This window comes from Engystomops pustulosus, chromosome 7, assembly GCF_040894005.1.
Source record: "Engystomops pustulosus chromosome 7, aEngPut4.maternal, whole genome shotgun sequence".
Taxonomy (NCBI): Eukaryota; Metazoa; Chordata; class Amphibia; order Anura; family Leptodactylidae; genus Engystomops; species Engystomops pustulosus.
The window spans coordinates 46,762,347-46,778,560 of record NC_092417.1 but is presented as its reverse complement, the minus strand read 5'-3'; the positions used below and the strand labels follow the sequence as shown (position 1 = coordinate 46,778,560).

Sequence of the window (16,214 nt, the reverse complement as noted above, 5' to 3'; positions counted from 1 at the left end):
TTTAGGCATTTGGGAGAAGGACCGCTATTCCCCTTATTAGAGGCACATAAATTTCGCCTACATCTGGGTCAGCTGCCTACCTTGTATATCATACTAGACATGGTAGAAATGCTGATATGACGAGTATCACAAAATAGGGGAAGGGAAGTTCCCAAATTAGGGTTGCCACAGCATCTTGCAGTGGCTGCTATTCTATTCGGTTTGCGGTTAGTTGGATCATCATTTATTATTAAACCGGACAATGACGCCAAACACACCTCCAGGCTGTGTAAGGGCTATTTGACCAAGAAGAAGAGTGATGGAGTGCTACACCAGATGACCTGGTCTCCACAGTCACCAAACCTGAACCCAATCGAGATGGTTTGGGAGTTGGACCTCAGATTGAAGGCAAAAGGGCCAACAAGTGCTAAGCATCTCTGGGAACTCCTTCAAGACTGTTGGAAGACCATTTCAGGTGACTACCTCTTGGAGCTCATCAAGAGAATGCCAAGAGTGTGCAAAGCAGTAATCAAAGCAAAAGGTGACTACTTCGAAAAACCTAAAATATAAGACATATTTTCAGTTGTTTCACACTATGAATAATTCCACATGTGTTAATTCATAGTTTTGAAGCCTTCAGTGTGAATCTACAACTTGTATAGTCAGGATAATACAGAAAACTCTTTGAATGAGAAGGTGTGTCCAAATATATACACACAAACATTTTTCTTCTTTTATTTTTCTACAGATTTATATGGAATCTGCAAGGGAAAAGGTGTAGCATATCCCATTGGAAGCAATATTACCAAACTATTCAGTGCGTTACAGACATAGATAGCATCAGACAGCGGCTAATCTCAAGCTATCAGCATCCCTTCCTTGTTCAGAGTCTGTAAAGAGCTTACTATGATCTGGACTCTGGGAAACACAATTCTTACAGATGGGACTGTACCTGGTCATATAAGGATGACAACTTCTAGGATGCAGGGCAGTAGAGAACATGGCTCCGCTATTATAAGGCAAATCCGGTAGTCTAAAGTCCTGCACACACCGCTATAGAACTTAGTTTCCTACAGAAAAAAAATTCTGAAATATGGATGCAGCGAGATGTAATAAAACAAATGCACATAAGAAAAAATAATCATGTTTAATCTATAAATTACAACCAATATTACAGAGTTAGAAAACATGTTGGTATTTACACATCATACATGACCATAATGATCTAATCATTTCCACACTATCCAATGGTCTATACAAGACTACGTCCGTGCCACGGTCATGGTTTCGGATCCTGGTTTGGTCATTAGACATGAAGCAAGGATGGTTTGGCTTGGTCTTGTTTTTCAGAACGTATCAGCACCCGAAGAATCAGACTCCGCATAGGTAGACTTTACATCCTCATCATCTTCAGTCATAGATGGGACGGTCACAGACATCTTCTTAGGAGGCTCAGGTGCTCCTCCTGCTTGGGAAGGAAACAGGATGGTTAACATTACAGAGAAACCACTTATTCCCATGCCTGAAGCCAGACATGCAGCTCTCTGGTTGAGTGGTAGGTGTTTTGGTCAGGGTTAGTCCAAGGCAACAGATACTTCCATAAGAAATGTTATGTTTTAGTAACTCATAAAAGGGCATCAAGGTTTTTCACCGGTGGATCCTGGACATGTTGTTATGGATAGGATTGATTTTCGAGTGAAGTTATTCAAGAAGGACATCGTAGGATACATCAACATGATCCCAAAGAATCATATCTTGTACCTTCTTATACTACGCACCATAACAAGGAGCTGCGTATATATCTCATGGGACAAGTTATGTAAATATAAATTACCACATTGAGATAAGCCAATGAAAGACAAGTATAGTACCTAGGTAGGTACTAGTGCACTGGACCTTGTGATGACACCCATGGTGCACCAATATGCTAATTTGCATATAAAGGAAAATGAAGATTTCTCTCCATTTAGGCCACAGATTTCCTCCAGAAAGTTATGCCAAGTGTTTAGCATATATGTGACCAAGGAACTGATTGGTTTCTCTTAAAAAGACTTGTCTTAACCTGTCTCCACATCTCCTATTAGGGCGATATTAGATGGGGGAGTGCAGAGACCGTCTACTGTTTGGGTAAAAGGGTTTAAAATAAGAAACTAAGCCACTGTATCTTAACAAGAGATTTATAAGGGGACCCTGATGTTTGCCATCCTGCGGCGGAGGAGGTGATCTATTGAGTGGTGTCCTTGGTGGCTGTTTGTTACACTAATGTTACACAAGGGATATACTAGGCAGCAATAAAGATAACACTTGAGGTGTGTCAATAATCCCACCGGCTATGAGGTCTGATCAGGAAACCAAAGCAAATGATTGACAGAAGGCTTGGAGAACAGGTTACAAGAAGGTGAGAGCTGATAAGATAAGGAATAATAGGACAGAGGCTTTGAGATATTAGACCCCAGTACCACATGTAGAGATATGCTAATCTCCAGGATTAAAATACATCAATCTAATGACTCAACCACTTCAATGTAAGGTTCCTCCATGATGTACAATCGATTTAGAATCCTACTTCTTGTTGGGATATCATTATCTGGAGTGTCAGAAATCAGTTTCTGATCGATGTAAGAGTTGTTAGATGTAATCTCAGGAGATAGACTAAGGGCAAAACTGGTGTAATGTTAATGTGGTGAAAGAAAAAGCTTGCCTGAGCCCTTCTGACTCATTGTCACAATTTTAAAAGTTGATTTTAGAAGAACGGAGGCCATGGATAACAAATATAAGAACGTTACCACAGTCACGGTACCTGGATCTATGAGTAATTGCTCTGTTGTGACTAGAGGATTAAGGGTTGCCCTGACCCCCAAAAACAGCTTTATGCTGCAAACACTGCCATTATTAAATATACAGAAGCCATTGCACCCTCTCATCAATATTTTTATAAAAAGACCTCAGAGGGTTTACACAATAGAGTTTCAAAATTTGCAGATGATACTAAGCTCTGCAATGTAATTAATACAGAGGCAGATAGTATAGCATTACAGATGGATTTGTGGAAACCAAAGAGTGGATTGCTTGGTAAAACTGCAGTAAAAAATTACTTGGGGCTATTGATGGATGGTAGACTTATCTGTAGTGACCAGAGCCATATCCAGTCCCACCAAACTTAAGGTCCTTCCTCACTTACTGTAGTGAGTCTCTCTGCATGCAGGGCAGGTTTTGGACACAGTGGGGCCACAAAATACATTACATTTAGTAAGAGGCTCCTTTAGCCCTTCACTATAATAATACTTTGTAGTTTACAAACAGTAGTATGGTAAGGAAATCTGTAATATGAGACACAAGGAGACTCCTATAGGATATTAATCATAAAAGATAAATAAGAAAGATTATATAGATCTATATATGCATAAATATAAAGTAGATTATATATAGATAGCTAGAATATAGAAGATATACATGATAGATAGATATAATAGATAAGATATAGAAGATAGATTAATTAAGATAAAATAGTACATAATAGAAAGATATATAGATAAATTGATAGACAAAAAGATAAATAAAAAGGTTAGACAGACAGATATACAATACAATGAGCAATACATCCTCAGCCCACATAAGTCCACATGCAAGGGGGTCCTTTAGGACAGGAGGCCCTGGCCCAATTTACCCCCCCCCCAACCCCCCTCCCCCCCCCGCCGGCATTGTCTGCATTATGACATTGAAATGAATCAGCGGCTCCTGTGAATTATAAAATGAGCCTGCCCACTCTGCATGGAGTCAGATGGGTGTTCCTGAGCTGTCATAAGTCAGGCTGCAACACACCCTTACCCCCAAGTCCTTCTGTAAACATCCTATGACTCCTTTCTGTGCTGCAGGGGTGATGTTGATACACAGGAGGAAGAACAAAAACATGCAACAGCATAAAAAGGTACAAGTGGGTGTTACAGTTCCTCTAGTCAATAGGGTGTGGCCATGTAGAGGAACAGTTCCATATATGGAGCCACACAGTAGTGACATGGAGACTTTGATGCCCAATTGTCTTGTAGTCATACATTATAAGGAGGAATACATTGCAGATGGCTAGGAAAGATTATTTACCATACACAGGCATCTCCATGTATCTATTGTGAATGAAGCATTTCCATACAGCCCAATTGGTGAATAACAGTTCAGACACATATATATACGGCCATTGCGCTGCCAGTATACAGGCCTCTCTATCCTGACCATCCAGCCACTTGCATTAGAGGTGGCAATGACACTTTGCAGAGCATTACTTCCCTATGTGTCTGGCTAGGATCAAGAGTCATGGCTCCAGTGCCAGACCTAGTCTGTTATAGCTGTTCTCACCCACAGCATTGTTAGTAAAATTAGGAAGGGGGGGGGGGGGGGGTGAAGCTTCGTCACAGACTCCCCCCTCATGTGCTGAAGCCATGTACGGATTCTTCGGACTCTGCCAAGTAACATGAGAGGGTTTGGAGCTGCGGCCGATTTCCTGCATTGTGTTTATAATTACAGCCGCTGCGCAGCGCAGAGGGTCCAATAAAAAGGAGAAAGTCATCGCTTTATGGCCGCTCGGAAAGCTTTGTTTTCTTGCGAAAGGAAAAGTGTTTCTCCACATGAAGGATCCAATGTAGCATTAACCGCATGAAAATCTTCCCCTCCATATAAGGGAAGAAAGGAGAGATGCTCTGGCTTTATTAGAGGGTAGACCATGTCCTAAACGTCCTGCCTCAGAATTTCATAACCTGCCTGGCACGTTTCATGATTCACTTTTCTGCGGCTGTGTAAGATATTAAACATGGCTTTTATACGTTATGTACAGTGTAGGCCATAGAGATAAGCTTCTGTACAGTCCTCTATAATAGAGAACAAAAATAAAATGTAACCTCACCACTGAAACCTGTCCCCTACAGAACAGGAAGGACGTTGTATGGAGGTCATTCCTATGGACAGGGGTGGAACTACTACGTATTGTACAGCATAATATGTATATAACTGTGCACATTGTGTATATGAATCGGCAGCTCAGATAAGAAATGTCGGGGGAGAGAGAAGACGTGTGGAAATGTATATACTGTACCAGCTGATTGTGTGTAAATGTGTGAATATACAAAAATGTATACAGATTCACAACTCTGCTATGGGGCCCTGTCGCCCCTAGTTAGGCCTCTGCATGTGGATATGGTCCGTCGAAACTCTATCCACGTTGCTACTACTGTAAAGCATGAAAGTAGACCTGCAGCATTCATGCCCCTGGATTTAATGTGTAGGTTGTGCTGCTCATCATGTGCAGTGTATGGGAGACATCATAACAGCAAGACTCTTTTTTTTAGCTCCTGCAAAGACAAAAATTGCCTTAAGAAACTCCTTCACAATGTTTTATGTCCTCAAAACCAAAGCAATCATCTTGCAAAAATGAAAAGAAAACTCCCCAGAATTCCCCAGAATATGCAGTTAATATGTAATCTAAAAATTATGTCTTTGAAAATCAAAACACATCCCACAAAAAGCGAGTTCATACAGCTAGTAGGATGGAAATCTAAAATTATGGCTCTTGGATTGCAAATAAAGCCCCATAAGACTCACATGCCAACCCCCTCCCAATTTCTCAGCTGTATCCATGGCACATGTATCTATATAAGATCAGTAGCACACGGCTGTGGTCAGAACATATATTAATTGGATTTCATGGACCAACCACAATGCAGAAGACAGAACTCTGAGCACCATGGTTACTGTATATACTCAAGCATAAGCAGAGTTTTTCAGAAAAAAAAAATGTGCTAGGAAAAAAAAAACAAAAACAAACTCGGCTTATTCTCGAGTCTATTAAAAAACAAAGTCAATACTCACCTTTCAGACGAGAACCCCCCCCCCCCTCCCCCGACAACCAGGTCTTCTTCTTTCTTCCATCGGCAAGTCTGTATGTACTGGCAGTGCACAGTCAATATCAGCAGGGAGCAGTGAATTTATGTTTTTTATGTGCTGGAAGGGGGGGGGGGCTATATACTTTGGGCAGACTACAAATATACTATGGGCTGGCTATATACTGAAGCAAGGGCTGTGACCAATGCTTTTTCCACCCTAAGCTTATACTCGAGTCAATAGATTTTTTTATTTTTTTTTTTTTGTAAAATTAAGTACCTTGGGTTATATTTGGGTCGGCTTATACTTGAGTATATGCGGCATATGTAATCAGGTCCTGCTTCCTTGGCCATAAGTGTAATCATGATCTCCATGTATCTTATACATAACTATGATCCATCCAAGTTATGGCCCATGATACACAGCCTGATCCTAGTCGTGTGCCACACACAAGAATTATATTTTGAATGTCACATCAAAATCTTTTTCCAAAGTAATGCTGCAAACTTGAATTTTCCACTACAGAAAAAAGTGAAGCATTTCCAGAAATACAACGTACAGAGAGCTTGGCACAGGACTACAAATACACATTATTATACTGGCAGATGTCTTTATATATAATTCAGCTTCCTCATCCTGTACAATATACCTGCAGACCTGAAGGCTCCTGAAAGTCTCGCAGCAATTTGTCCATTTTCCTCCATGTAATTTCTGTATTTCTCTCCAGTATGACTTGGTTATACTTTCTCAGCAGAGGCAGAAAGATTAATTTGCTGAAAATAGCTATTGGCGTCACGTAGAACATTTAGCATTACAATGACTGTAATTTCAGAAAATCTTTCTGCAGTTCTGTTCTGGGAGTAAGAGAGGAGTGTGTAATGGGCCAGGCAGGTGGTTGGCGCACCACAGGTGGAGCACGAATGGTAGCGGATTGGATTCATGGCGCTGCGGGTCATGTTAACATTCACTAAACTTCACCTTCTAGAGTCTGTTATTAAAAGTTTCTGAACTGCTAAAAAAGTTTTACAAAGTGTAACTCCGCAGTGAGTCCTCCACATATAGAGAATTCATGATCTGCGGCGGCTTCTTACACTGGAGGACCTGGAATTTCGGCTAAAACAGTTCTCTACACTCTACTGATGAGATGCAAAGATATAGATATATACTGGTTAGATATACTGGTTTGCCATTAGGTTTCTTGAAAGTCATGCTTGATGTTAAAGGGTCTGTCTTACATGGTAGCAAAAGAGGGAATGTTTTCCTTATCCCATCCTGGAAAATGTTTGTGAATTTCACAGACGGCTCATGGATTTTGAGTAATTCTTCACTTTCCCTGTAGAGGACACCTATTAAAGAGGGTCTGTTGATAAGACGTGTAGTCTCATTACCTGGTTGTGATTCTTGCTATGAAATGTGAACTGGTCCATAATACTGAATTTTTTCTCTATTTAGTGACAGGCGTGCTGAGTTGCCGGGAAAGGGAAATTTGCTCACTTAGTACATGTCCACTGGAGTTTTTACTTAAATGTACATAGAATAAAATTATAAGCCGCCCTATATGATCAGTCTGCATAATTATTCCAAACCCCATTGATTTATCACCGGACTGATTTCTATAATGAAAAGAGAAGGATTGGAGATGTTATTTCAGGGCTGTATTTAGATGTATAAGTAATCTGGGCGCTATAGACTATAATCCCCCTGTGTTATACCATTAATCTCCCAGCAAGGGACCAATAAAGATGAATAAATAACAGGACAGGAATTGTCGGCCGTACCCCTGCTAGTATTTGACTTGCACACTACAGATCTATACTGTGTACAGTTTAGACAAAGTGAAAACTCTCCTGACTGATTCAATTAGATTCACAAACAGCCCCAGATCCTGTCCGCAGCCACTGGCACCCTCACTTGGTCTGGGTAAACAAACAATGGGATGTTGTTGTGTCCAAGCAATCAACATACAGAATCAATAAACACAAGGTTTTTTTGTGTGGAGGGGGGTGCGGTGTTGTGTGTTTATAGCAGACTTTACATTGAGGGCATGAAGATTTTGATGGATTCCTGCAATCTACACTGTTTTCACATGGAGGTATGCCCGCCCAGCCATAGCCAGACTGGCACACATCAGGCGTGCTAAGAGGAGAGGGATGAGTGCTGCTCACCCCTCCCCTCTCCAGAGAAAATAGAGTCACACAGCCGTTCTTACAACCAAAGATAGAGCAGGTTCCATCTTTTTTGTGGCCACGGCCCGGTAAGCACAATAAGCGAGCCCAGGCGCCATGGTGGGGGACATATAGGCAGTCCCCGGGTTACTTACAAGATAGGGTCCATAGGTTTGTTCTTAAGTTGAATTTGTATGTAAGTTGAAACTGTATATTTTATAATAGTATTTCTAGACATTTTTATTTTTAATTGGAGTTTCTACATTTTTTTTTTATGTAATTGGACAAGGATTATCAATAAAGATTCATTACAGACAACTTACAGCTGATCATTGCAGCCTGGGACTATAGTAAAGCATCCAGAGAGCTTCAACAGAGGTCACAGTGAGCAGAGGGGTCCGTCTTTAACTAGGAGTCATCTGTAAATCAGATGTCCTTAAGTAGGGGACCACTTGTCTATATTTGCGGCCATTTATATGTCCCTCATATGTTTGTGTGAATGCATCCTTACATTGAAGGTCTAGCCAAGTTCTCTTCCAATCCCCAGCCAAGCATGCATGTGCACTGGACGGGCAGAAGGAAATAACTTCTAAACCTCTATGGAAGAAGAAGAATCTTAAATACAAACAGTCAGAAAATAGGAGTGAGGGCCCTGCTCGCAAGAGTCTATGAAGATCACGGGGTGACACAAGGTATAATGTTCAAGCCATTCTAAGTGAACAGAATAAAATAATGTAATAAATAAATAGAGATGCTGCTGCTGCATGAACCAGCCATCAGCCGCCATCTTATATACAAACTACAGTCAGAGAAGCTTGGGATCTATCTGGTTTTGGCCAAAAAACAGACAGGAGGAAGAGGACATAGGATGGATTTGTATAGAAAGAGTTGAAATTTCATGTGGTTAGTGTGATAGGCTTGCCTAAAGAGATGGGTTTTAAGAGCCCTCTCCATAGCCGGTAAGTCTTTGCTGCATATTGCAGCAAAGGCTTACCGGCAACACCCGCGATCAGTGCCGGCACCGATCGCGGGTGTTTTACCGCTGATCGGTGCCGGCGGCTTCAAAAAGACGGCGGTGCGGGCGCGGCCGGGGAGCGGGTTAACCCATTCATTACAATGTGCTGTCAGCACATTGTAATGTATGAGTAGTAAAATCCCCATATACTGCCATACTGTAGTATGGCAGTATATGATAGGATCGTACAGACACCCTAGGGTTAAAGTACCCTAGAGAGTCTGAAAAATAGTAAAAATAAAAAAAAAGTTAAAATAAAAAAATTATAATAAAAAAACCTAAAAATTCAAATCACCCCCCTTTCCCTAGAATTGATATAAATATAAATAAACAGTAAAAATCATAAACACATCAGGTATTGCCGCGTCCGAAAATGCCCGATCTATCAAAATATGATAACGGTTTTTCACTGCGTTTAACCCCTTAACGGAAAATTGCGCCCAAATTCGAAAATGGCACTTTTTTGCCATTTAAAAAAAATTACAAATTCGATAAAAAGTGATCAAAAGGTTGTACAGTCCTAAAAATGTAAAAGTCATCAAAATCCGCAAAAAACGACACCACCCACAGCTCCGTACACCAAAGTATGAAAAAGTTATTAGCGCCAGAAGATGGCAAAATCCCCCCAAAAAATTTTGTACAGGAGGTTTTATTTTTTTAAATGTATGAAAACATTAAAAAACCTATACAAATTTGGTATCCCCGTAATCGTACCGACCCAAAGAATAAAGTAGAGATGTCATTTGGGGTGCACAGTGAAATCCGTAAAATCCAAGCCCACAAGAATACGGCACAAATGCGGTTTTTTACCAATTTCACTGCATTTGGAATTTTTTTCCCGCTTCCCGGTACACGGCATGGAATATTAAATACCACCATTTTGAAGTGTAATTTGTTACAGAGAAAATAAGCCATCACACAGCTCTGTACATGGAAAAATAAAAAAGTTACAGATTTTTGAATGTGGGGAGTGAAAAATGAAAACGCAAAATCGAAAAAGGGCCGCGGCGGGAAGGGGTTAAACTCAATATATACAGTTCAACTTTCTCTAGGAAATTAACTTCAGTATATACTCGAGTATAAGCCAAGTCTTTCAGCACAAAAAAATGTGCTAAAAACCCCTAACTCAGCTTATACTTGAGTCAAGAAAAAATAAAAAAAAGTGGGGCAGGGGGCTGTCTGGCTATACGCTGGGGCAGGGGGCTGTCTGGCTATATACTACAGGGGGCAGGGGGCTGTCTGGCTATATACTACAGGGGGCAGGGGGCTGTCTGGCTATATACTACAGGGGGCAGGCTGGCTATATACTACAGGGGGCTGTGACCAATGCATTTCCCACCCTCGGCTTATACTAGAGTCAACAGTGTTTTCCATTTTTTAAAATTAGGGGTCTCGGCTTATACATTGAGGTAAATGTGCATGAACATGGATGATGAATGCAAATCCAACAGCCTTGGGACATCAGTTATTTTATCTGACATCTTTAGGCTTTAATGCCAGGCATCTCCATCACTTTCATCTTCAAAGATGACCCCACACACAGCCAAAGCCTGGAACACATAGTGAGAGGATGACCATACTAGGATCTTCAAAGTGTCTCTTAATATCAAGAGTAAGGGATCATTAGAGAGCGCTTGGGTCACTTTAGGGGCACGCGTTCTGGATTACAGTCCAATACTGCTGCAATAATTGCATTGTGTGTGGTCACTGTAAGACGTGTAGTTATATATTATATATACACACACACACACACTGAGCCTTAATCCAAACCTATTGTATAGATTAAAGTACACCCATGGGCAGGTGATTTTGTTATATAGCTTTGTATTGGTTGAATAAACATGTTATGGATTTGTTTTTTCAATTCGCTTGCACAGACAGACTTAAAGGCCTTTGTTTTTACAGTTATCCCTTTGTGGTCCAAATCACCCCCCCCCCCTTTATGTTTTTAGGTAACAAAACATATCAAACATACATGTAAATAAATGTAATTTTTTTCAAACACACAATGGTTGGTATCCCTATAGTCACACAGCCATAATCTTTTTTTATGCTTCACAGTATACAGAGCTTTGCAGAGTGTATGTTTTGTGGAACTAGCCAGTGCTTTTATTGATCCCAATTTTGGAACTGTACAGCCTTTGGACAACTTTTTTTATGGGTGGCAAAATAAGGTCAATTTAAAAACATTTGGGCGTTTTCTAGGACTTCAGTAACTCAATATTCTGATAGATTGGACAGTCCACGCCTGTGATTTTGAAAGGTTAACACCCATGGTTGGTGCCGGCAACACTCACAGGTGTTAATGAAAAGTGTATGCTGTACAATACAGTAAATACCCGACCTGTCTGAAAACATAAACACTCTGTATACAGGGTCAGCAACTGCGACTTAGGGCGCATTCACACTGACTAATGCCCACACGGCTACGGCCAGGCGGGCATACGTCCGGCGCCACGGAGAGGAAGAGGCGCGACCCCTCTCCTCTCCATAGAGATCCACGGCACATGGTTTGTAACACGGGGAAAGATAGGACATGTGAACGTGTGCAGCACCATATCGCTTCCTGTGGCCATTGCCATCTATGGGAGACGTATATACAGCCGCAAGCTTGCGGTCGTACATACGTCCCCCGTACGGTCGTGTGAATGCGGCCTTATACTGTATGTGTGGTGCGCAGTGTAAGTTTGGTTATTTTGCCAAATACAGAGCTCAACCAAGATGGGGAGGGGGATCTGAACATTAAAACTAAAAATCACTGTTTCATTATGGATGAAAACTCAGATAGTCCCTGAAATAGCAGCCAGCTATACAACATATATTACTGAACTCATAGGACTTTTTTGAAGAAGCTTTTACGGAGGTATAAAATGTTATATGAGGAGTGGTAGATGCTTCCGCACTGTTCTGCTTTAATAAACCACAGAAGTGAAGACACAGAGGGGTGATGTGCACCCCCTCTTCTATAGTCTATAATGACTGAACATTACACTTGTCGTGTGTTCTTCCCTCATAACACACAATTCAGTTTGATGGTTTTGGAAGGGAATCTGCTAATAATCCGTGGAGTCCTGCCACCAGCCTATGATGTCACTGTTTCAACAGCTGCTTCTAGGTTTCTTGAATAAAGAATATCTAAGTCCTGTGGGATTTCTGACTAGTCGGTGCCAAGTGTTTGAAGTCGGGGTGCTGAAAGAGTATTCATGCTGTACTCTCCCAAATGTAGCTGGTAATATGTTCTGCAGACTACATTATCTCCTACATGCTGAGGGGGTGTATGGAAAGTGTTGGGGCGATTCAATAGGCCTTGTCAACAGTAATATTCTCAGACTACAACGTAGATTACTAGTTTCAGCAGCTGACTTTGAGCTAGGTGAACCCATTACACTCGACATTCATGCCATGTAGGACCAAGAGAACATAGAGAGAGAACATAGTTCTCAATTGTGCAAACATTCAGGCCAGGTATACATGCAGGGAAAACTTCTGCAAACTTTTACTATTTGTTTCCCATTAAGATGCTGTCTCCATCTGGTAGGAAGTTTATAGAAGGCAGAGAAAAGTGAAAGGTTTTGATGAGCTCAAAGAAGTAGGAAGACAAAAATGTCAACAGCTATTAGAACGATTATACTTGGTTCCGATCTGTCCCGCCAGAGCCAAACAGCGATGTACAAATGTGTTGTCAACCAAACTGGAGACATTCATCTGTAGAGGACGCCAAGTCAGATTTCTTATTTTGGGCAATAGGTTGCAATAAAGTGACTGTTCATATTATTTTACAATATCTATTAACTACAAACAGCGCTCCTGTACCTTGTGACCTCATGCAAGTTATCTCCACGTATCATATTTACAGAGGTTTACCCATATAAATTATGGTCATGCTCCACTGCATGTTGTAATCCCCCATCAGGAGGCCACACAGTGCCAATGGGTCCATATAGTACACATTGCTAGACAAGTAGGGACCCATTTCACATGTAACAGAAAAGGGGCTTGTAATAATGGGTGTTCCTTAATGGCTTAATTCCTCACTTGATGTGATCTGGTTATAACTGAGGACTATCATTATGGGATGGATCCATTACATAACTGGCTATGCTTCCTTTACTTATTAGGTTGCCATTACCAAATGGATCCGTTACATAGCAGGCCATCATTACGGGATGGATCTGTTATGCACCAGGCCATTATTATGGGATGGATCCGTTACGCACCAGCCTATCATTACAGGATGGATCTGTTACGCACCAAGCCATCATTATGGGATGGATGTGTTACGCACCAGCCTATCATTACGGGATGGATGTGTTATGCACCAGGCCATCAATATGGATTGGATGTGTTACACACCAAGGCAACATTATGGGATGGGTCAGTTACGCAGCAGGCCATTATTATGGGATGGATCCGTTACGCACCAGCCTATCATTATAGGATGGATCCGTTACGCACCAGCCTATCATTACGGGATGGATCCGTTACGCACCAGCCTATCATTACGGGATGGATCCGTTACGCACCAGCCTATCATTGCGGGATGGATCCGTTACGCACCAGCCTATCATTACGGGATGGATCCGTTACGCACCAGCCTATCATTGCGGGATGGATCCGTTACGCACCAGCCTATCATTACGGGATGGATCCGTTACGCACCAGCCTATCATTGCGGGATGGATCCGTTACGCACCAGCCTATCATTACGGGATGGATCCGTTACGCACCAGCCTATCATTGCGGGATGGATCCGTTACGCACCAGCCTATCATTACGGGATGGATCCGTTACGCACCAGCCTATCATTACGGGATGGATCCGTTACGCACCAGCCTATCATTGCGGGATGGATCCGTTACCCACCAGCCTATCATTACGGGATGGATCCGTTACGCACCAGCCTATCATTGCGGGATGGATCCGTTACCCACCAGCCTATCATTACGGGATGGATCCGTTACGCACCAGCCTATCATTGCGGGATGGATCCGTTACGCACCAGCCTATCATTACGGGATGGATCCGTTACGCACCAGCCTATCATTACGGGATGGATCCGTAACGCACCAGCCTATCATTGCGGGATGGATCCGTTACCCACCAGCCTATCATTACGGGATGGATCCGTTACGCACCAGCCTATCATTGCTTTTCTCAACTTCGTTTTTTCTATTTTCTAGATTTAAATCCTCCAAAAGTGCTTCTACTGCCTTCATGGGAATTTGTAAATGTCTAATACAATGGACAGTTTTCTCCTGCTGCCTCCACGCCTCATTCATGAATTTTTAACCTTCTAAAATATTTAATATATTACATTCTCAAGGGATTGCAGAAGATTCTGATTTCTGCAGCTAATTTTTTTTTTAGCTGTAGAAAAATTCCAGGTCAGATAGAGGTGAAATGTAAGTGCTACACCCAAACAAATTGGTTGGAGAAATTTCAAAGCGATTTTTAGACACTGTGACAATTAAAGGGTTATTATAAAGACGACACAAAACTATGGGCCTGGAACCACTTGTACTCTGTGGCCATGTTCTAGATCGAGAAATGAGAAAGAATGAGAAATATCAATGAAAGGACTAAAACTATTGCTTCCTGTCGGTTTGCAATAACACTGTAGTAATAGTCAGAGGTCGCAGGTGTCAGACTCTTATACCCATCTCATAGGGGAGCTTGGGTGTCGGGTTGACAAGCCACGCATCCGCTACAGCGGAAAAAGCCCTGGATCACCCAAGTTAAACAAGATGTATTGGACAGGAGTTTGGCGTAATGGCTGTGTACCAACCAATCCTGGATGTTACACCCACGTCTATAAGCGATGCTAGAGGTATCAGACAGGTAGGGTGACAGGTCCGGGTCCATTTTTAAGACATCCCAATGCTTGGAGATGATGTTTCTGATATTTTCGAATGCCGCATTGAAAGTGCCAATTAATCATATTTGAGCCTTTTCTTGAGTTTTGTGCTTAGGAATAGGGTTGAATGTCTGAACCTTTTTTAGTGTATCACCTTCTGGGTGGATTTTTTATATATTTTGTATTTTCTGTATCCCATAGAGTCACTGTGTCTGACTCATTATTACTTATTACTTAATTTTTTTATATAATCCATATTGAAGGTTATATTTTAATCTATATTTCACTTGTTATACTCACTTTGTTAACCCAAAGTAACGGACCCGCCAAAAATCTGCTCTGATAGGTTACTATCGTTATCTAAAGAGATCCTACAGCATTTGCTGAAGATGGTTACCCTGTAATTTTGCACAGCCACCAGCACAAAACTTTGGCTGCTCTGTTCTGCAGACCAACCAAAAAATTCTGTAAAACAAAATCAATAATGGGTGAACTACACTATTGCAATTTTTTTTATATACAGGCAAGTCCCTGACCGGATGCAACTGGTTTATTAGGCAACCTGCACTACATGTAAATTGTGCACAGATTTATATTAGGAAAATCTGCTGTGTAATGCATATATATTCTGGTTAATAAAAATTTCACATCGTCTCAGAATATGTCAGAATACATGACAGATGGAGGTACCGCCTCTGGGCGCCCATCTAGAAAACGGGTTCACTGACGAACTTTCCTTGTCTGGGCTTAAGGAAGACTTGTCCACAGATGCACGGCCACGCTTCATTCGAGTCTATGGGAGCTCCAAAAATAGCTGAGCAAATAGCGGTTTTTGGTGCTCCCATAAACCTGAATGGAGAGTTGCCTGGCATGGCGTATCTTGTGTGTATGCTATAAATACTAGGCATGAGAATGCCCTTTAAATTAGTAGAGATACGGATTGTCTGGATTGAAACTGCTCCTCTAAAACTGGTACAGATTTTCCACAAGGTTATTGATACTGATCTTCATGCGGCTTCCATGTACGAAGATTCACATCTTGTGGAGCTGAAAGAAGTATTGTGATTTCTATATATTAGGCGCCTGGTTCAGGGCACACACCATAGACAAATACTATGCATTTGTGGAGGTGTAACTCCCTTATCCACGCTGGTACAGAACATCACCTAACACACTGCTTGACAATTCCCGCACCTGCAGAATTCTCTACCAATGTTTTAGAATCACAAAGTGATCGCTGCGCCGAGGGCTGAATGTCTGATTTATCACCATTTGCCAAGTGAGAATAAACATAGCGCTCTTACTATTGGCAGAATTACACAGAACTGAAATG

The 16,214-nt window shown here is 41.6% G+C and overlaps 1 protein-coding gene across 5 annotated transcripts in view; it reads right to left on the bottom strand.

Moving 5' to 3' along the window:
• Positions 1-1,107: 1,107 nt before the first annotated feature.
• Positions 1,108-16,214, bottom strand: part of KIAA0586 (KIAA0586 ortholog) — an 86,505-nt gene continuing 71,398 nt past the window's right edge. For 3 of the 5 annotated variants that reach the window (XM_072115774.1, XM_072115777.1, XM_072115776.1), the window contains one exon: positions 1,108-1,447. In XM_072115774.1, coding sequence (XP_071971875.1) covers positions 1,326-1,447 — 122 coding nt within the window. In that variant the 3' untranslated portion in view covers positions 1,108-1,325. The remainder of the gene's footprint in view (positions 1,448-16,214) is intronic. The other 2 variants (XM_072115778.1, XM_072115775.1) reach the window with 1 other exon arrangement.